Raw genomic sequence first — 20815 nt, 5'->3', positions numbered from 1 at the left:
GTGACTGGGGGAAATCCTGGGCTGCGTTCAGCCCCGACAAAACGTTGCACAACGTTTTTTAAACAGAAACGGTGATGCGTTGAACACACTGTTCTGATGACGCAAGAGTTGCAACTATGGCAGCTGAGAAGGCCATTCTTTGTGTTCTTTGTGAAGAATTTTCGGAGCCTGATGAAGTCGGTATAAATATGTGTTTAATACTACAAAATATGCCGATGTTACAGTTACTGCACTTGCTGAAACTGAAATGGAAGCACACATTTTACCTAATTCAGACTAAAACACATCTATTTAGCCTCACATACTGACTTTATTTGTAGTTCATACTGTTTTAATACCCGGTTCTTTTTTTTCATTTTTAGGAAAAGCACTTAATTACCATTGTTTATTTCTATACCAAATGTCATACACTTGCAATGAAGCTAAAAATATAAACAACTACATCATTATGTTGATATCCTATATTTTTACAATAAAACTTTCGACAAACATGTCTTCTAATATCCTCAGTTGTTGCCTATACCGAGCTGCATGAACACATTTGTAAATTACTTTCCTTGAACCCATTGTGCGAGTTCACTTTAATACCACGTGCTTTATATACATGTTGCTGCTGATTGGACTGCAGTTCTGACACACCCACCAAACAAGAGAAAACGCATCTCAAACCCCGTTGCACACCGGTGCACGCCGTTTCCAGGAAACATGACGTTCAACTCGGAAACCGTAGCAAAACGTTGCGCACCGTTTTGAACTTGAACGTGCCCCAGGTAAGTGGAGCACGTCATACAGCATGCGAAACACCTGTGGTGCACATAGGCCCAGGTGACAATCTTGTTTATGTGCTTAACAGTCTATTTATAGTGCAGTTTTGTGTTTATTTCCTGGGATAAGCTTTTCTCTAAATGTTCTTAAGAGGCGTTTGATGTCAAAACAGTTACATGCTACAAAACTGAAGTATTAAAGTTTATTTATTTATAAATTTATTTTGGTTGGATTATTCAGTTTGTAGAGGTACATGACATTAAAATCTCCTGATTTTAGAAGTGTTTTCATTAGGCGATTTTTTTCCAGAAACATTTTTTGTTATGCTGGTTGGAAGTCTCCTCACATCCTGATAGCAATCAGTGATCTGTATTCATATGTGTATATATATATATCGTCTGTGGAAGGTGTAGGACCGTAAAATGTTTGTCTAATCATTGCATTCGGTCTGAATGCAATGGTACGATGTCCTACCTGCATGTCGTCAACGTATGTTTTTTCATACCCTACATCAGACGTCATCAGCGTGTTTCATGAGCCTATGAAGAGTTAGACAGACGTCAGTCACCGAGGCCGAGCACCGCAACCGAAACTGCAGCCACCTTTTACAGTTCCTCCTGAACCAAAACAACCAGCTTATGCTGCGTTCTCACCATAACTATTGTAATTTGAAAGAGATGGAAACCTGTGACAATATACTCGGAGCGCTTTGTGACTCTAATTTATGTTTTAACGGCAACACTATCAATGTCGAAATGAATCTGCTGCAGTCAGGTGAGACAGGTCAGTGCTCTTTAAGTTGTTTGTTCATTATTATTGTAATGTTATGTGCTTTGAGACATGAGGTAGTTTAACGCCATCTCTCATCTCGTGGCACTTTGCAAACTTTGCTGTGCACGATCGTGTGTTTCGAAGTGTGGCTTTGGAGAGAGTTCTGAAGGGAAGGGACTTGCTATTGCTAGCCGCTTCGAAAATTGCCTACCCTACCTTTAATACCTGACACAGAATGGGCACACCTGTGACACCCCATAAAAACAATCTTTTTATTTTTAACCACATCTTTCTGTCAAGACAAACTAGTGATACTTTAAAATATAATTATGTATAATGCTGTTTTTCTTACATTTAAAATAGGTTTAACTCTGTATGAAGTACAGAGTTATGGTCTAAGGACAGGAAGTGATAATCTAGTCATATTTTTGTTTAAATAAAAAGAAAATGAATGAACACACATTTGTGATCAGCTCCTATTCATTTCAAAATGGAAATACATAGACTACTGTATTAGTACAATTATTTGATTTTCATCCAGTGATCCATAATATGAAAATGTTTGTTTGAAATTGTTAGAAGTAGCCTATGCTGTTTTGTGTTTACCAGTTACTCCATACTAAGTCAATAAAACATGCACAATGCACAGGACTGGTATTTACATTTTATTTACAACATATAAATATAATGCATAACATTCATATAACAACAAAGGGTACAGGCCAGCACATATGGCCTTAAACTAAAACTGTATGAGAAAGGATTATTCTTATTCCATATTTTATCAATTTATTCAATCACATAAATACTTTAAATCTTAATTTAAACTAAATATTCTAATATCAGACATGTGAGGCCTATACATATAAGCTATAAATAATTTTATATAGAGCGACTAAAAAATGTCTTTCAGTAGGATTTTTATATTTTGGCATGTTCAATCTTTAGTCAATAAAACGTTGGATCAGTAATGAATCCTGGTCGCGCGGATCTCCTTCATTAACCTCCTCGGAGACGGAGAGTCATGTCAACAGTGCTTCCAGATGTGATGTCGTAGTCTTGCAGACTCTTTCCAGCCTCCAGTTGTCTGCCGTTGCATTTCAGTAGCTGCTGATCATTGGGGACTCTCTCTTTGCGGAAGATCTTATTCTGGAGCTGATCTACGGTCTCATTGACATCAACATCATAGGTTTTGGTCTGGCCATTCACGTTCCTGACGAACACTTGGAAAGGTCGAGGTTTCGTGATGATAAGACTCACCACTGAGCCTGAGTGCAACCCGTAACTGCTGAGGCTTCTGGAATCATCCTCAAGGTTGATACGGCGACCGTTGTCGATAGAAAGCTTCTGTTTGTGAGGAGGTTCATTGAAGTTCTGAAAAATGAGCTTCTTGAGTTCACCAACTGTGGTATTACCGTCCACCACCAGCGGCTTCTCCTCTCCGCCCATCAGTTTTATTATGAGTTCCATTACCCGTCAACATGAGATAAAATATAAAAGGATTAGAACTACTACAACATCGCATACGGGAGATTAGCGTTAATATAAATGTACAGTAGTTTCATAAATAGGCTATGCTATGCAACTTACCGAGCTGGGTTGTTGAATACGGCTTTTCCCTGAATAGTCAGCAGGTAAATTACGCGGAATAATGTGTCTCTGGTCACAGTGAGCAGAGCAGAGGCATGTCATGAATATATATAAAGCATCAACTCAAGCCCCGCCTCAAAATAAATTTCGTTTCCAAAAACATACTCGGTCACTTTCTGTTTCCATTCTCAACTAATCGCTGAAGTATCGACAGGACGTTCAGGGCAGCTTTCTGAATAATCAACAATACATTCCTGTTCAGTAATCAAATCAAATCCTGAAACTTTTATTAGGCTACATATTTTTCATAGATTTACCTTAAAAAAGTACCTTTGTAATTTATATAGGCTCTAGAGTAGACAAACATTAAAAGTAGCTTCTCAACATCAGGGATCATTGGAATGACGGAATTCCCCACGATCACGTGATGTAGGATCAGGTAAGTGGAGCACGTCATACAGCATGCGAAACACCTGTGGTGCACAATAGGCCCACCTGATAGGTGACAATCATGTGCTTAACAGTCTATTTATTGTGCAGTTTTGTGTTTATTTCCTGGGATAAGCTTTTCTCTAAATGTTCTTATGCTTTTGATGTCAAAATAGCTTGACAAAACTAAAGTGTTAAAGTTTATTTATAAATTATTTTGGTTGGATTATTCCATTTGTAGAGGTTTGACATTGAAATTTCCTTATTTTAGAAGTGTTTTCATTAAAGGCAGTGTAGGCAGTTTGTTCCAGAAACATTTTTTATTTGCTGGTTGAAAGCCTCAATTTCAATCGCTAAGTTCAGTGGTCTAAATGTATGTATATATATATATATATATATATATATATATTGTCTGTGGAAGGTGTAGGACCATAAAATGTTCATCCAGTCATTGCAGTCTCAACCTGCTTGTCAACATATGTATTTTTTTCATACCTCCACACACCTTACACTGCTAAAAATTATTTTGTGGTGAAGTACATACTACAGAAAAAAACAATGTAATTTCTACATGAAAAAGTTAGTTCACTTCAGGCAAGAATTAAAAAACTAAGTAAATTCTATATTAGTACTCAATTCAAGTGTGTAGAAATTAAAACGTAAATATCAACGTTATAAAATTAAGTAAAATTACTCAACTTTTCTGATACTGGTGTTCCCATCATGCACTGGGCCTTGATTAATTAATGAGGTTGATTTTTCACTGTTTTACAGCTGTTTTATCATTGCTTTTGTTGTTTTGATTAATAACTTGCCATTTTGTGACACGAGTTCATTTTCTACACAAAATGACACACTGAAACACAAAAACGATCCCTCAAATGTTACCGTCATTGTGTATTGTCTACCATATTGAGCTCTCTGCATTCACATGATGCACAACTTTTGATATGTAGATATGGTGTCTCACATAATATCTATTGTATTGATTATTTAGATGTTTCTAAAGCATATTTTAAAGTGTGGTTTAATTCAATGTTATATTATTTGAGTGAAATGTACTGCAAAGGAAACTTCAACTAAATAGATATTACTCAACCGTTTACTAGCCAAGTTAAAATTACTTATTTTCTTTGTTATTTTCACTTAACTTAGTTAAGGAGAGTTTACTTAATTCCATATGTGAAATTTACTTAAATATATGTGTGCAAAAACTTGACAGAAAAATTAAGTAAATTTTACTTATTGTTTTTTTTTCAGTGTACTGTGCAGACATCACACGTCATCAGTCGACGTCAGTCACAGAGGGCCGTAAACAAACAGCAGCCACCTTTTACAGTTCCTTCTGAACCAAAACAACAAGCTTATGCTGCATTCTCACCATAAATACTGTAATTTGGAAGAGATGGAAACCTGTGAGTGACGTTATACTCAGAGCTGACTGTGACTCAAATTTATGCGTGTCAATAGCAACACTATCAACATCAAAATAAATCTGCAGCAGTCAAGTGATACAGGTCAGCGCTTTTTAAGTTGTTCATGTTCATTATTACTCTAACGTTATGTGCTTTAAAAGATAATTATTTGTAATGCTGTTTTTCTTACATTTATTCAAATAGATTTTACTCTATATGAAGTGTTGAGTTATGGTCTGAGGACAGAGATGGGAAGCAAGTGATAATCTAGTCATAATTTTGATCAAATAAAAAGAAAATGAATGTACATTTGTCATCAGCTCCTATTCATTTCAAAATGGAAATACATAGACTACTGTATTAATACAATAGCCTATATTTTACATCAGTGATCCATAATATGAAAATGATTATACTGCTCTTTTGTGTTTACTCTAGTCAAATCACCTTTATTTGTATAGCCCTTTTTACAATACAGATTGTTTCAAAACAGCTTTAGTGATAACAGGAAAATAGTGCAACAAAAGTCGATATCATAAGTCGATAAAACATGTACACTGCAGGACTGGTATTTACAACATAAAAATATAATGCATAGCCTAACATTCATAACAACAAAGGCGAGCACATATGACCTTAAACTGGAACAGTGAGAAATGATTATTCTTATTCCACATTTTATCAATTTATTAAATTACATGAATAAATTCAATCACAATTTAAACTAAATAATATTCTAATATCACACGTTAGGCATTGGTACATTTATAGGCTGTAGATAATCGTATCTAGAGAGTGACTAAAAAGTGTCTTTCAGTAAGACTTCTATGTTTTGGCAGTCTTTAGTCATTAATAAAAAGTTGGATCAGTAATGAATCCTGGTTGCGCGGATCTCCTTCATTAACCTCCTCGGAGACGGAGAGCCATGTGAATGGTGCTTCCAGGTGTGATTTTGTAGTCTTGCAGCCTCTTTCCAGCCTTCAGCTGTTTACCGTTGTAAATCAGTCGATACTGATCATTGGGGACTCTCTCTTTGCGGAAGATCTTATTCTGGAGCTGATCTACGGTCTCATTGACATCAACTTCATAATTATGAATCTGGCCATCCTCGTTCTTGACGAACACTTGGAAAGGTGCAGGGTTCGTGATGAGCAGCATCACCACTGAGCCTGAGTGCAACCCGTAACTGCTGAGGCTTCTGGAATCATCCTCAAGGTTGATACGGTGACCGTTGACGATAGAAAGCTTCTGTTTGTGAGGAGGTTCATTGAAGTTCTGAAAAATGAGCTTCTTGAGTTCACCAACTGTGGTATTACCGTCCACCACCATCCGCTTCACATCTCCGTTCAACAGTTTTACTGTCAGTTCCATTATCTGCCAGGATGAGATCAAATATAAAAGCATAAGAACTACTACCACATCGTATACTTATTTAAACCTGGAGATTAGCGTTAATATGAATGTACAATATTTCCATAAATAAGCTATGCAACTTACCGAGCTGGGTTGTTGAATACGGCTTTTCGCTGAATAGTCAGGTAAATTACACCGAATAATGTGTCTCTGGTCACAGTGAGCAGAGGCATGTCATGAATAGGCTATATATTGCATCAACTCAAGCCCCGCCTCAAAATAATGTTTTGTTCCCGAAAACTTACTCGGACACTTTCTGTTTCCATTCTCAACTAATCGCTGAAGTATCGACAGGACGTTCTGGGCAGCTTTCTGAATAATCAACAATACATTCCTGTTCAGTAAAATCATATAAATTCCTGAAACTTTCATTAGGCTACATATTTTTCATATATTTACCTTAAAAAAAGTACCTTTGTAATTTATATAGGCTCTAGAGTAGACAAACATTAAAAGTAGCTTCTCAACATCAGGGATCATCGGAATGACGGAATTCCCCACGATCACGTGATGCAAAGGAAAATAAAGCAAACCAAACTCAACATTCTCTGTTCTGTCTTCTAGTTTTATTGCATTGACATTTTTGTTAATCAAATTATGATTATTTGATAATCTCTGTAATATGCCCTTCTTGTTGGTTCCTTAATTTATTTAAATAATTTATATTTGTGTTTGATTTGTTTTTGTTTTGTTTGATCTCTATAAAGGGGATGTTAATAGTTTCCATAAAACTTGTTTGGAACATTACCACACTCCAGATACAGCACAATTGATATACTAAATAAATATTTATTATAACACAAAGTCAGAGCCAGTGTTACATTTCAGTCAGAATTCAGAGTGTTTAAGCATAGCAGATCTCTCTTCTCTCTTTGGTAGTGGGATGTTTCCTACATTAAAAAAGAAAGATTGATTATTCATGAGTGTTACACAGATTTGGTTACTTAGAAACTCAGCACAATAAAGTTAACCAAAACACTAGTTACTTTTTCACATTTATTGACTGACAGCTCTCCTGTCCCCATGTTGAGAGAAACAAAGTGAGGTGGTGGTGTGTGCGCTGTGTAAACATGATGGTTATTGTAGTTCTAGAGTAGTTCTAGAGTTCTAGAGTATGTGAACTTACTCATCTCACTGCTTAAAATAAATAAAAACAGTAAAATGCAATCTCAGAACTTTACTCAACTTTTATAATTAACTATTAAATTACACAAATATACTTTGTGAATTTAATCTCACTTTATTAATGTCTTTGCTGCTGACCTTCAATGATCTAATTCAACCATACTAATAAGCAAAAATTACTTTATAAGATTTAGAAATAAGAGTGTTGAACTTCCTTCTCCTGTATATTATTGTTCTTTAATCCAGAACTGCAGCGCAGCTGAAAGGTTAGTTTGAGCGGCACCCTTTACTGTACAAGCGTAAATATACATTTCCTTCAGCCTGAGGGTTATTCAGTTCACTTTTGGTGTGAAAGGGCCTTAACATTTGCCAAAAATATAACTTTTTTGTTGGTCTTGTTATTAAAAAAACAAAAAAGCAAGCCCAGCCCAGGTGAGAAGAAAAAGTAACGTAAAAGTAATGTAACACATTACTTTTCATAAAAAGTAACTAAGTAATGCAATTAGTTACTTTTTGGGGGAGTAACGCAATATTGTAATGCATTACTTTTAAAAGTAACTTTCCCCAACACTGGTGATCTGTATTCATATGTGTATATATATATATCATCTGTGGAAGGTGTAGGACCATAAAATGTTTGTCTAATCATTGCATTCGGTCCGAATGCAATGATACGATGTCCTACCTGCATGTCGTCAACGTATGTTTTTTCATACCCTACATCAGACGTCATCAGCGTGTTTCATGAGCCTATGAAGAGTTAGACAGACGTCAGTCACCGAGGCCGAGCACCGCAACCGAAACTGCAGCCACCTTTTACAGTTCCTCCTGAACCAAAACAACCAGCTTATGCTGCGTTCTCACCATAACTATTGCAATTTGAAAGAGATGGAAACCTGTGACAATATACTCGGAGCGCTTTGTGACTCTAATTTATGTTTTAACGGCAACACTATCAATGTCGAAATGAATCTGCTGCAGTCAGGTGAGACAGGTCAGTGCTCTTTAAGTTGATTGTTCATTATTATTGTAATGTTATGTGCTTTGAGACATGAGGTAGTTTAACGCCATCTCTCATCTCGTGGCACTTTGCAAACTTTGCTGTGCACGATCGTGTGTTTCGAAGTGTGGCTTTGGAGAGAGTTCTGAAGGGAAGGGACTTGCTATTGCTAGCCGCTCCGAAAATTGCCTACCCTACCTTTAATACCTGACACAGAAGGGGCACACCTGTGACACCCCATAAAAACAATCTTTTTATTTTTAACCACATCTTTCTGTCAAGACAAACTAGTGATAATTTAAAATATAATTATGTATAATGCTGTTTTTCTTACATTTAAAATAGGTTTAACTCTGTATGAAGTACAGAGTTATGGTCTAAGGACAGGAAGTGATAGTCATAGTTTTTGTTTAAATAAAAAGAAAATGAATGAACACACATTTGTGATCAGCTCCTATTCATTTCAAAATGGAAATACATAGACTACTGTATTAATACAATTATTTGATTTTCATCCAGTGATCCATAATATGAAAATGTTTGTTTGAAATTGTTAGAAGTAGCCTATGCTGTTTTGTGTTTACCAATTACACTAAGTCAATAAAACATGCACAATGCACAGGACTGGTATTTACATTTTATTTACAACATATAAATATAATGCATAACATTCATATAACAACAAAGGGTACAGGCCAGCACATATGGCCTTAAACTAAAACTGTATGAGAAAGGATTATTCTTATTCCATATTTTATCAATTTATTCAATCACATAAATACTTTAAATCTTAATTTAAACTAAATATTCTAATATCAGACATGTGAGGCCTATACATATAAGCTATAAATAATTTTATATAGAGCGACTAAAAAGTGTCTTTCAGTAGGATTTTTATATTTTGGCATGTTCAATCTTTAGTCAATAAAACGTTGCATCAGTAATGAATCCTGGTCGCGCGGATCTCCTTCATTAACCTCCTCGGAGACGGAGAGTCATGTCAACAGTGCTTCCAGATGTGATGTCGTAGTCTTGCAACTTCATGGCAGCCTCCAGTTGTCTGCCTTTGTAAATCAGTCGCTGCTGATCCTTGGGGACACTCTCTTTGCGGAAGATCTTAGTCTGGAGCTGATCTACGGTCTCACTGACATCAACATCATAGGTTTTGGTCTGGCCCTTCTCGTTCCTGACGAACACTTGGAAAGGTGGGTTCGTGATGAGCAGCATCACCACTGAGCCTGAGTGCAACCCGTAACTGCTGAGGCTTCTGGAATCATCCTCAAGGTTGATACGGTGACCGTTGACGATAGAAAGCTTCTGTTTGTGAGGAGGTTCATTGAAGTTCTGAAAAATGAGCTTCTTGAGTTCACCAACTGTGGTATTACCGTTCACCACCAGCCGCTTCACATCTCCGTTCAACAGTTTTACTGTCAGTTCCATTATCTGCCAGGATGAGATCAAATATAAGCATTAGAATAGGCTTCTGCAACATCATAGCCTACTTATTTAAAAATTCGTATTTAAAAATTAATGTGCAATATTTGTAGGCAATAATGAGACTTACCGAGCTGGGTTCTGCAAATAGGCTGCTATACGGCTTTCGCTGAATTGCTTTCTTGAATAAGTATTGTAAGTCACACTCAAACTATGTTACTCTGGTCACACTGAGCAGAGGCATGAATATTTATACAAAGCGTCAACTCATGCTCCGCCTCCGCCTCCGCCTCAATGTTTTGTTTCCGAAAACCTGTAGTCACTTTCTGTTTCCATTCTCACTTAATCGCTGACGTGCCAATAAACAATAGTAGGCTACGATAGGCATGTAGCCTATAAAACACATTTATTCTGTTCAATTTAAAAATAACTTTATTTATTAGGCTATAAAAAAAATTGCGTTTGCTTCAGGCTATTCAACAGATCATAGAAGAACTTTCTGGAAAGGAAATGTTTATGGTTATAAAAATAAAACATAATTATTAAAGAACGTTCTGTGTATGCTATAGGTTCTTTTTAGGTTATTACAAAAATGTATGCAACCTCAGCATTTAGACATATGGAAACGGTAAGGGAACGTTCTGTAGGCTATTTGCAGCATGGGAATAGCAGGACTATTTGTTTAATGTGATCTACGTTAACAAGTGCATTTTTTATCAACATAGATGTTTCATAAACATAAAAATTATTATTTTTAAAAAATATCAACATAAAAACAGCAGTCTGCTTAAGTTTCATTTAGGCATTAGGAAAACAGATCACTGGAATGAGAAGGCATTCCACATGATCACGTGACTGGGGGAAATCCAGGTAAGTGGAGCATGTCATACAGCATGCAAAACACCTGTGGTGCACATAGGCCCAGGTGACAATCTTGTTTATGTGCTTAACAGTCTATTTATAGTGCAGTTTTGTGTTTATTTCCTGGGATAAGCTTTTCTCTAAATGTTCTTAAGAGGCGTTTGATGTCAAAACAGCTACATGCTACAAAACTGAAGTATTAAAGTTTATTTATTTATACATTTATTTTGGTTGGATTATTCAGTTTGTAGAGGTACATGACATTGAAATCTCCTGATTTTAGAAGTGTTTTCATTAGGCGATTTTTTCCAGAAACATTTTTTGTTATGCTGGTTGGAAGTCTCCTCACATCCTGATAGCAATCAGTGATCTGTATTCATATGTGTATATATATATATCGTCTGTGGAAGGTGTAGGACCATAAAATGTTTGTCTAATCATTGCATTCGGTCTGAATGCAATGGTACGATGTCCTACCTGCATGTCATCAACGTATGTTTTTTCATACCCTACATCAGACGTCATCAGCGTGTTTCATGAGCCTATGAAGAGTTAGACAGACGTCAGTCACCGAGGCCGAGCACCGCAACCGAAACTGCAGCCACCTTTTACAGTTCCTCCTGAACCAAAACAACCAGCTTATGCTGCGTTCTCACCATAACTATTGCAATTTGAAAGAGATGGAAACCTGTGACAATATACTCGGAGCGCTTTGTGACTCTAATTTATGTTTTAACGGCAACACTATCAATGTCGAAATGAATCTGCTGCAGTCAGGTGAGACAGGTCAGTGCTCTTTAAGTTCTTTGTTCATTATTATTGTAATGTTATGTGCTTTGAGACATGAGGTAGTTTAACGCCATCTCTCATCTCGTGGCACTTTGCAAACTTTGCTGTGCACGATCGTGTGTTTCGAAGTGTGGCTTTGGAGAGAGTTCTGAAGGGAAGGGACTTGCTATTGCTAGCCGCTTCGAAAATTGCCTACCCTACCTTTAATACCTGACACAGAAGGGGCACACCTGTGACACCCCATAAAAACAATCTTTTTATTTTTAACCACATCTTTCTGTCAAGACAAACTAGTGATACTTTAAAATATAATTATGTATAATGCTGTTTTTCTTACATTTAAAATAGGTTTAACTCTGTATGAAGTACAGAGTTATGGTCTAAGGACAGGAAGTGATAATCTAGTCATATTTTTGTTTAAATAAAAAGAAAATGAATGAACACACATTTGTGATCAGCTCCTATTCATTTCAAAATGGAAATACATAGACTACTGTATTAATACAATTATTTGATTTTCATCCAGTGATCCATAATATGAAAATGTTTGTTTGAAATTGTTAGAAGTAGCCTATGCTGTTTTGTGTTTACCAGTTACTCCATACTAAGTCAATAAAACATGCACAATGCACAGGACTGGTATTTACATTTTATTTACAACATATAAATATAATGCATAACATTCATATAACAACAAAGGGTACAGGCCAGCACATATGGCCTTAAACTAAAACTTTATGAGAAAGGATTATTCTTATTCCATATTTTATCAATTTATTCAATCACATAAATACTTTAAATCTTAATTTAAACTAAATATTCTAATATCAGACATGTGAGGCCTATACATATAAGCTATAAATAATTTTATATAGAGCGACTAAAAAATGTCTTTCAGTAGGATTTTTATATTTTGGCATGTTCAATCTTTAGTCAATAAAACGTTGGATCAGTAATGAATCCTGGTCGCGCGGATCTCCTTCATTAACCTCCTCGGGCACGGAGAGTCATGTGAATGGTGCTTCCAGATGTGATGTCGTAGTCTTGCAGACTCTTTCCAGCCTCCAGTTGTATGCCGTTGTAAATCAGTCGCTGCTGATCATTGAGGACTTCCTCTTTGCGGAAGATCTTATTCTGGAGCTGATCTACGGTCTCATTGACATCAACATCATAGGTTTTGGTCTGGCCATTCACGTTCCTGACGAACACTTGGAAAGGTCGAGGTTTCGTGATGATAAGACTCACCACTGAGCCTGAGTGCAACCCGTAACTGCTGAGGCTTTTGGTATCATCCTCAAGGTTGATACGGTGACCGTTGTCGATAGAAAGCTTCTGTTTGTGAGGAGGTTCATTGAAGTTCTGAAAAATGAGCTTCTTGAGTTCACCAACTGTGGTATTACCGTCCACCACCAGCGGCTTCTCCTCTCCGCCCATCAGTTTTATTATGAGTTCCATTACCTGTCAACATGAGATAAAATATTAAAGGATTAGAACTACTACAACATCGCATACGGGAGATTAGCGTTAGGCCTAATATAAATGTACAATAGTTTCATAAATAGGCTATGCTATGCAACTTACCGAGCTGGGTTGTTGAATACGGCTTTTTCCTGAATAGTCAGCAGGTAAATTACGCGGAATAATGTGTCTCTGGTCACAGTGAGCAGAGCAGAGGCATGTCATGAATATATATAAAGCATCAACTCAAGCCCCGCCTCAAAATACATTTCGTTTCCAAAAACATACTCGGTCACTTTCTGTTTCCATTCTCAACTAATCGCTGAAGTATCGACAGGACGTTCAGGGCAGCTTTCTGAATAATCAACAATAGGCTACATTCCTGTTCAGTAATCAAATCAAATCCTGAAACTTTCATTAGGCTACATATTTTTCATAAATTTACCTTAAAAAAGTACCTTTGTAATTTATATAGGCTCTAGAGTAGACAAACATTAAAAGTAGCTTCTCAACATCAGGGATCATTGGAATGACGGAATTCCCCACGATCACGTGATGTAGGATCAGGTAAGTGGAGCACGTCATACAGCATGCGAAACACCTGTGGTGCACAATAGGCCCACCTGATAGGTGACAATCATGTGCTTAACAGTCTATTTATTGTGCAGTTTTGTGTTTATTTCCTGGGATAAGCTTTTCTCTAAATGTTCTTATGCTTTTGATGTCAAAATAGCTTGACAAAACTAAAGTGTTAAAGTTTATTATTTTGGTTGGATTATTCAATTTGTAGAGGTTTGACATTGAAATTTCCTTATTTTAGAAGTGTTTTCATTAAAGGCAGTGTAGGCAGTTTGTTCCAGAACCATTTTTTATTTGCTGGTTGAAAGTCTCAATTTCAATCGCTAAGTTCAGTGGTCTAAATGTATATATATATATATATATATATATATATATATATATATATATATATATATATATATTGTCTGTGGAAGGTGTAGGACCATAAAATGTTCATCCAGTCATTGCAGTCTCAACCTGCTTGTCAACATATGTATTTTCATACCTCCACACACCTTACACTGATAAAAATTATTTTGTGGTGAAGTACATACTACAGAAAAAAACAATGTAATTTCTACATGAAAAAGTTAGTTCACTTCAGGCAAGAATTAAAAAACTAAGTAAATTCTATATTAGTACTCAATTCAAGTGTGTAGAAATTAAAGCGTAAATATCAACGTTATAAAATTAAGTAAAATTACTCAACTTTTCTGATACTGGTGTTCCCATCATGCACTGGGCCTTGATTAATTAATGAGGTTGATTTTTCACTGTTTTACAGCTGTTTTATCATTGCTTTTGTTGTTTTGAATAGTAACTTGCCATTTTGTGACACGAGTTCATTTTCTACACAAAATGACACACTGAAACACAAAAACGATCCCTCAAATGTTACCGTCATTGTGTATTGTCTACCATATTGAGCTCTCTGCATTCACATGATGCACAACTTTTGATATGTAGATATGGTGTCTCACACAATATCTACTGTATTGATTATTTAGATGTTTCTAAAGCATATTTTAAAGTGTGGTTTAATTCAATGTTATATTATTTGAGTGAAATGTACTGCAAAGGAAACTTCAACTAAATAGATATTACTCAACCGTTTACTAGCCAAGTTAAAATTACTTATTTTCTTTGTTATTTTCACTTAACTTAGTTAAGGAGAGTTTACTTAATTCCATATGTGAAATTTACTTAAATATATGTGTACAAAAACTTGACAGAAAAATTAAGTACATTTTACTTATTGTTTTTTTTTCAGTGTACTGTGCAGACATCACACGTCATCAGTCGACGTCAGTCACAGAGGGCCGTAAACAAACAGCAGCCACCTTTTACAGTTCCTTCTGAACCAAAACAACAAGCTTATGTTGTGTTCTCACGGAAGAGATGGAAACCTGTGACGTTATACTCGGAGCCGATTGTGACTCAAATGTATGCGTGTCAATGGCAGCACTATCAACACCAAATTAAACACCAAAGCTAATGCTGTTTTTCTTACATTTAAAATAGGTTTTACTCTATATGAAGTTGTGGTCTGAGGACAGATGGTTTTATGGGAAGCAAATGATAATCTAGTCATAATTTTGATCAAATAAAAAGAAAATGAATGTACATTTGTGATCAACTCCTATTCATTTCAAAATATAAATACATATTAATACAATATATTTTACATCCAGTGATCCATAATATGAAAATGATTATTAGTAGGCCTACTGCTGTTTTGTGTTTACCAGTTACTCCATAGTAAGTCAATAAAACATGCACAAAAATGCACAGGACTGGTATTAACATTTTATTTACAACATAAAAACATAATACATAACATTCATAACAACAAAGGGTATAGGCCAGCACATATGGCCTTAAACTGACACTGAATAAATAAAATATGGAATAAGAATAATCCTCTCATATACAATCACATGAATACTTTAAATCACAATTTAAACTAAATATTCCAATATCAGACATGTTAGGCATATGTACATTTATAGGCTATAGATAATCTTATCTAGAGGATGATTAAAAGTGTCTTTCAGTAGGATTTTTATATTTTGACATGTTTAATCTTTAGTCAATAAATAGTTGGATCAGTAATGAATCCTGGTCGCGCGGATCTCCTTCATTAACCTCCTCGGAGACGGAGAGTCATGTGAATGGTGCTTCCAGATGTGATGTCATAGTCTTGAAACTTCATGCTAGACTCCAGTTGTCTGCCGTTGTAAATCAGTCGCTGCTGATCCTTGGGGACACTTTGCGATAGATCTTAGTCTGGAGCTGATCTACGGTCTCATTGACATCAACATCATAGGTTAATGAGCCTGAGTGCAACCCGCAACCAGTTTTATTATGAGTTCCATTACCAGTCAACATACATGAGATAAAATATAAAAGGATTAGAACATTATATACTTCTTCAAAGCGTGAGATTAGCGTTAATGTAAATGTGCAGTAATTTCATAAATAGGCTATGCTATGCAACTTACCGAGCTGGGCTGTTGAATACGACTTTTCCCTGAATAGTCAGGTAAATTACACAGAATAATGTTGTTATGTCAGCTCAGGACGAATTAATCTGTGTTCGTTTGGTAACGCCTCACTGCATGTTTAGGTTGCAGCGGGTTTGGTCTGAAATGTTTGGTTCCGGTTTGTCCGAAAAGTAAAGAAAGTTGCATGCATAAATCTCTCGTCCAGCGTCCTTTTTTATACATAACAATTGGCGACGAGGATGGCTGAATTTTCTCTTCCTCCTCCACCTCCTTTCCTCGCACTTCCTGGTGAGCCTACAATACCATGGAATCGCTGGCATCAGTCTTTTGAAACATACCTACAAGCTACGGGACTAGCCGACGTGAGTGCAGTTCGGAAAACAGCATTGCTGAGGCACTGTTTAGGAGTCGAGGGACAACGGGTACTGGAGACGTTAACTGGCAACGGGACAAATACAGACTATGCAGGGACAGTAAAACTTTTAAAAGACCAGTTTGCTGCCCCACAGAGTGCTTTATTGAGACGGTTTATGTTTAGACAACAACACCAACTACCAAGGGAGTCCGTCCATCAGTACGTCTCCATCCTAAAAGGTTTAGCCAGCCATTGTAAATTCGGCGCATTGACAGACGAGATGATACGCGATCAACTGATTGAGCACACTACACAGGCTAAAATCAGGGAGACGTTGCTACTCGAATCAGACGACTTGACACTAGCTAAGGCTGTTGCCATTGCATTCCAAATTGAAAGTGCAGTGGAATGTGCAGCTAAATTAACACGGACAGAATCATCATTAAGCCAAGCAGTATGCATAAGAGCACAGTCACATGAGCAGCAACAGCAGCAGCCATCTAGCTCTGGTTTGGATGTAGGCTACCAGACACAGCCCCAGATCCAGTCATGCATCTCACAAGACAACAAGGCAACAAGACAACATAATTCACCATGTAACATCGGGGCCCATGCAATTCAAGTCATGTACAGTGAATATAAACACAGTGTGTATTCCCCTGCTGAAGAGTCTCTCTTCTCCCGCTGGGGCCTTCCACAGACCATTACCACCGACAATGGTCCACAGTTTGTATCTGTGGAGTTTACTTCATACCTGGAGAACAGGGGGATTCGACACATCCGTACAGCCCTGTATCACCCACAGGCAAACGGCGGGGTGGAACGCTTCCATCAATCCCTAAAAAATGGCATCAGAGCACATCAGGCCCAGGGCTGTTCCTTTAAACAAGCCATACGTCTAACACTGCTACACTACCGTGCTACCCAGCATTCAACCACAGAGGTTTCCCCAGCCTCGCTCATGCTGGGTAGGGAGTTACACCTACCACTGGACAGGCGCCGCCCCACCGCAGTCCAGAACACACTCACACCAGTCAAAGCCTCAGTCGCCCGCCGTCAGAAGCGGATGAAACAGTGGTTTGACAAGAAAAAGAGGGTCAGGATACCAGATATCGCTGTGGCAGACTGGGTGAGAGCTCGCCGACTGCACAAGGAAAACAAGATGGCATCATTTTGGTCCACACCACAGCAAGTGGTCCGCCGACTGGGACCAGCCACATACCTCCTAGATGGCACGCCAGCTGCCTTCAGAAGGTGCCAGCTCCTCCTGCAATGTTAACTCAGAACAGCGGGGACATAATGCCACCCAGAGCGGAGCAGGAGGACTCCATACCACAAGCAGCCGCACAGCCTGAAGATACTCCCTCGTTGTCACACCCAGTGCCCCCATCATCATTGTCACTGCCCCTTTCCCCAGCCTCCACACCACTGTTCGCCTCACCTTCAGCTGTGTGTTCTCCACGGCCAGTGCGCGCCAGGGCACGGCCCGATTACCTGAAGGACTTTGTGTCAACTTTTCATAGTTGAACCCCCCAGAGAGGGGAAAATGTTATGTCCGCTCAGGACGAATTAATCTGTGTTCGTTTGGTAACGCCTCGCTGCATGTTTAGGTTGCAGCTGTTTTGGTCTGAAATGTTTGGTTCCAGTTTGTCCGAAAAGTAAAGAGAGTTGCATGCATAAATCTCTCGTCCAGCGTCCTTATTTATACACAAACAATGTGTCTCTGGTCACAGTGAGCAGAGGCATGTCATGAATATATATAAAGCATCAACTCAAGCCCCGCCTCAAAATAATGTTTTGTTTCCGAAAACTTACTCAGTCACTTTCTGTTTCCATTCCACTAAGTATCGACAGGACGTTCAGCGCAGCTTTCTGAATCATCAACAATACATTCCTGTTCAGTAACATCAGAGCCCCTCTACGGAGAGCCTGGCCACTCCCTATTAAATCCTATTGTACCGAATTTTGGTTGTAGTTCCACCAGAGTTCCACTGGGGGCGATCGCCCATGAGTGCAAAATGAATGGGAGTCTATGGTGCTAGACGGCTAAATTTGTCTCTTTCACCCGATTGCCATTGAGAAATCTCAGATTTGATTGTAGGTTTTGCAAGTTCAACATAGGTTATAGGTCGAAAGTTGAATGAACGAGTACTTATGTCCTTTCGATTTCTTACAGGTTGAGTTTGTTGTTGCCTATAACACGCTAGCATTCTGCTAATGAACGCTGATTGGTCAGTGAAGGACTGATTACGACCAGAGATACCGCTTGATGGCATCGTGTGTGTGTGTGTTTGTGTGTATTTTCAGCGTGGTCTTTTAAAACAACAAAACAAAAACTCTTCTAGCACGTGTATTTACCTGTGTCAGCTGTGTTGTCGATGCCTCGAGAGAAAAGAAAGTGCAGAGCGCGAAAGCACCAAAGTGACTGAAGGATTGCCGTAAAGCAGTATCTCTGGTTGTACGATGTGTATGACGTCATTTACATTTTAAAAGACTTTTTAAAGCAAATAAGTGACTCTAAAAAATCTAACACCCAGCAATGTGTAATTTCTTTGCATCTCCTTTCGAATACAACATTCAAATTACTAGACAAAAAATTATATCCTGAGAAAAGTGGATTTTGAGGGGTATAGTGCCATAGACCTCCATTCATTCTGCACTCGTCCTGTGAGCGCCCTCATATGGAACCAGAGTGGAACTGCAGCCAGTTCAGAAGCCGGAAGTTTACTGAGAGTGGAAGTTCTCCCCTTATTAGACATTCTCTGGTAACATCATATCAAATCCTGAAAATTTCATTAGGCCGTATTACGGTGGCCGAGAGAGCTCAACGCGCAGCAACTGCAAAAACACATGCAAAAAGAAAACACATGCAAATAGAAAAAAAACACCCGCAAATTAATATCAGTTTCACAACACACGTGTGCTCCAAATAACACAACCAAATACAGAAACGCGCTGCAAAAGTTCACAACACAATCAAATACAGAAACGCGCTGCAAAAGTTCACAACACAATCAAATACAGAAATGCGCTGCAAATAGCATAGACCACAACGGAAATGTTTCCAGGGGAACCAAATAAGTGAGAGTGTGAGTAGGAGGTGTCCATGAGCTAGGAGCAGGAGCAACTTTTGCTAAGTATTCTGATTAATTATTTTGTCATTTTGCCTCCATGTCCCCCCGATTGCCCGCAAGCTTCTCCTCCTGTCCATAAGGTAATTTCGCTACTGTGCGAGGAGTCGCGTGGTTATGACGCAATCGTTAGCCTATTTTTACAAAAACTGCTTCTACGGGGCCATAACGTAAGATACAAGGTAATGGAGCCTTTTATACATTTTCGTGTTTCTTTAGAAATAAATATGGACAAATGGAGTCTTTAAACGCCTCAGATGTAAAGTTATTCGCTGTCAAGTGACGCCAAAATGAATGGGAGTCAATGGAATGCTAACAGCAGGTGATGGTCTGCTAATCAATGGCGGCGCCCGGGGAAGCTTAAATTTTTTCCGAAACATTGGCCCCCTGTTTGGAACATTTCCTCGTTATTTTCACCTGGGATGTTCCCATGACAATGAAGCACGGTGTCCATCAGCTGAATAGCTGTTCTTACGACATAAATATAATGCTGTTAACATAAAGGTTGCAAATAAATATATTATTTTTTACAAAAAAGCTTTTAAAATATGCGTTATATATCTGTGTGTGAGTGTCTCAACTTTAAAACTTTGGACCCTTCATTACCTAACATTTCTTATGAAACTTTTTTTTATGAAAATTTAAACATAACATGAAAAAATTTGTACAGTGTAACTGATGTATAGATTAATATCTTTCCCTCATGTTCTTTTTCTCTATCTTTTTTATTTATTAATTTTAGTTTTCAGCTCATTGTTTTCTCATTTGTATTCTGGTGACATTGAACATATCGTTAATACATTTTGTATAGTATACAAGTTGTATGTTTTAAAAATTTAATCTCTGTATGTTTTGCAACAACAACAACAACAACAACAACAACAAAATGTTAAAAAGAAATCAAATAAAATAAAGTAGACTTTTGAGTTGTAAGCACGTCCCAGCCAGGTTCGTCACTTATTTGGTTGCCCTGGAAACATTTCCATTGTGGTCTGTGTTATTTGCAGTGCGTTCTATTTGCTTGTTTTTTTTCTTCTATTTGCATGCGAAACACCTGTGGTGCACATAGGCCCAGGTGACAATCTTGTTTATGTGCTTAACAGTCTATTTATAGTGCAGTTTTGTGTTTATTTCCTGGGATAAGCTTTTCTCTAAATGTTCTTATGAGGCGTTTGATGTCAAAACAGCTACATGCAACAAAACTGAAGTAAAGTTTA

At 37.6% G+C, this 20815-nt stretch overlaps 3 protein-coding genes across 7 annotated transcripts; all 3 read right to left on the bottom strand.

The window, feature by feature from the left end:
• Positions 1 to 2188: 2188 nt before the first annotated feature.
• On the bottom strand, positions 2189 to 3195 carry LOC311083297 (uncharacterized protein). Its single transcript, XM_084114740.1, has 2 exons — positions 3128 to 3195; positions 2189 to 3014 (listed from the first exon to the last, which is right to left on the bottom strand). The coding sequence occupies exon 2, from the start codon at positions 3004 to 3006 to the stop codon at positions 2536 to 2538; it is 471 nt and encodes a 156-aa protein (XP_083970866.1). The 5' UTR covers positions 3007 to 3014; positions 3128 to 3195; the 3' UTR covers positions 2189 to 2535.
• A 2556-nt stretch (positions 3196 to 5751) lies between these two features.
• On the bottom strand, positions 5752 to 6869 carry LOC311083292 (uncharacterized protein). Of its 3 annotated transcripts, XM_084114733.1 has the most exons (3): positions 6797 to 6830; positions 6629 to 6695; positions 5752 to 6344 (listed from the first exon to the last, which is right to left on the bottom strand). In XM_084114733.1, the coding sequence occupies exons 2-3, from the start codon at positions 6647 to 6649 to the stop codon at positions 5871 to 5873; spliced, it is 495 nt and encodes a 164-aa protein (XP_083970859.1). In that variant the 5' UTR covers positions 6650 to 6695; positions 6797 to 6830; the 3' UTR covers positions 5752 to 5870. The 3 variants fall into 3 exon arrangements, with proteins under 3 accessions (XP_083970859.1, XP_083970861.1, XP_083970860.1); XM_084114735.1 differs by having other exon boundaries at positions 6468 to 6869; XM_084114734.1 differs by lacking the exon at positions 6797 to 6830 and having other exon boundaries at positions 6629 to 6765.
• Positions 6870 to 9133: 2264 nt separating this feature from the next.
• Positions 9134 to 13357, bottom strand: LOC311083288. Of its 3 annotated transcripts, none has more exons than XM_084114729.1 (2): positions 10073 to 10165; positions 9134 to 9951 (listed from the first exon to the last, which is right to left on the bottom strand). In XM_084114729.1, exon 2 carries the CDS (start codon positions 9946 to 9948, stop codon positions 9481 to 9483), a length of 468 nt encoding a protein of 155 aa, XP_083970855.1. In that variant the 5' UTR covers positions 9949 to 9951; positions 10073 to 10165; the 3' UTR covers positions 9134 to 9480. The 3 variants fall into 3 exon arrangements, with proteins under 3 accessions (XP_083970855.1, XP_083970854.1, XP_083970853.1); XM_084114728.1 differs by lacking the exon at positions 10073 to 10165 and adding an exon at positions 13174 to 13341 and having other exon boundaries at positions 9339 to 9951; XM_084114727.1 differs by lacking the exons at positions 9134 to 9951; positions 10073 to 10165 and adding exons at positions 12230 to 13050; positions 13174 to 13357.
• Positions 13358 to 20815: the final 7458 nt, after the last annotated feature.

This window comes from Abramis brama (genome assembly GCF_963993115.1).
Source record: "Abramis brama genome assembly, chromosome: 5".
Taxonomy (NCBI): Eukaryota; Metazoa; Chordata; class Actinopteri; order Cypriniformes; family Leuciscidae; genus Abramis; species Abramis brama.
The sequence above is the reverse complement of the archived record's forward strand: the minus strand, read 5'-3'. Positions and strand labels throughout refer to the sequence as shown.

Bases quoted from the DNA above. Each gene is read 5' to 3' on its own strand.
- LOC311083297 (XM_084114740.1), bottom strand. From the start codon at position 3,006: ATGGAACTCATAATAAAACTGATGGGCGGAGAGGAGAAGCCGCTGGTG.
- LOC311083292 (XM_084114733.1), bottom strand. From the start codon at position 6,649: ATGGAAACAGAAAGTGTCCGA. The intron at 6,345-6,628 runs GTAAGTTTTCGG...TCATCCTGGCAG, and splicing joins TGGAAACAGAAAGTGTCCGA to ATAATGGAACTGACAGTAAA.
- LOC311083288 (XM_084114727.1), bottom strand. From the start codon at position 13,275: ATGACATGCCTCTGCTCTGCTCACTGTGACCAGAGACACATTATTCCG. The intron at 13,051-13,173 runs GTAAGTTGCATA...TCATGTTGACAG, and splicing joins GTATTCAACAACCCAGCTCG to GTAATGGAACTCATAATAAA.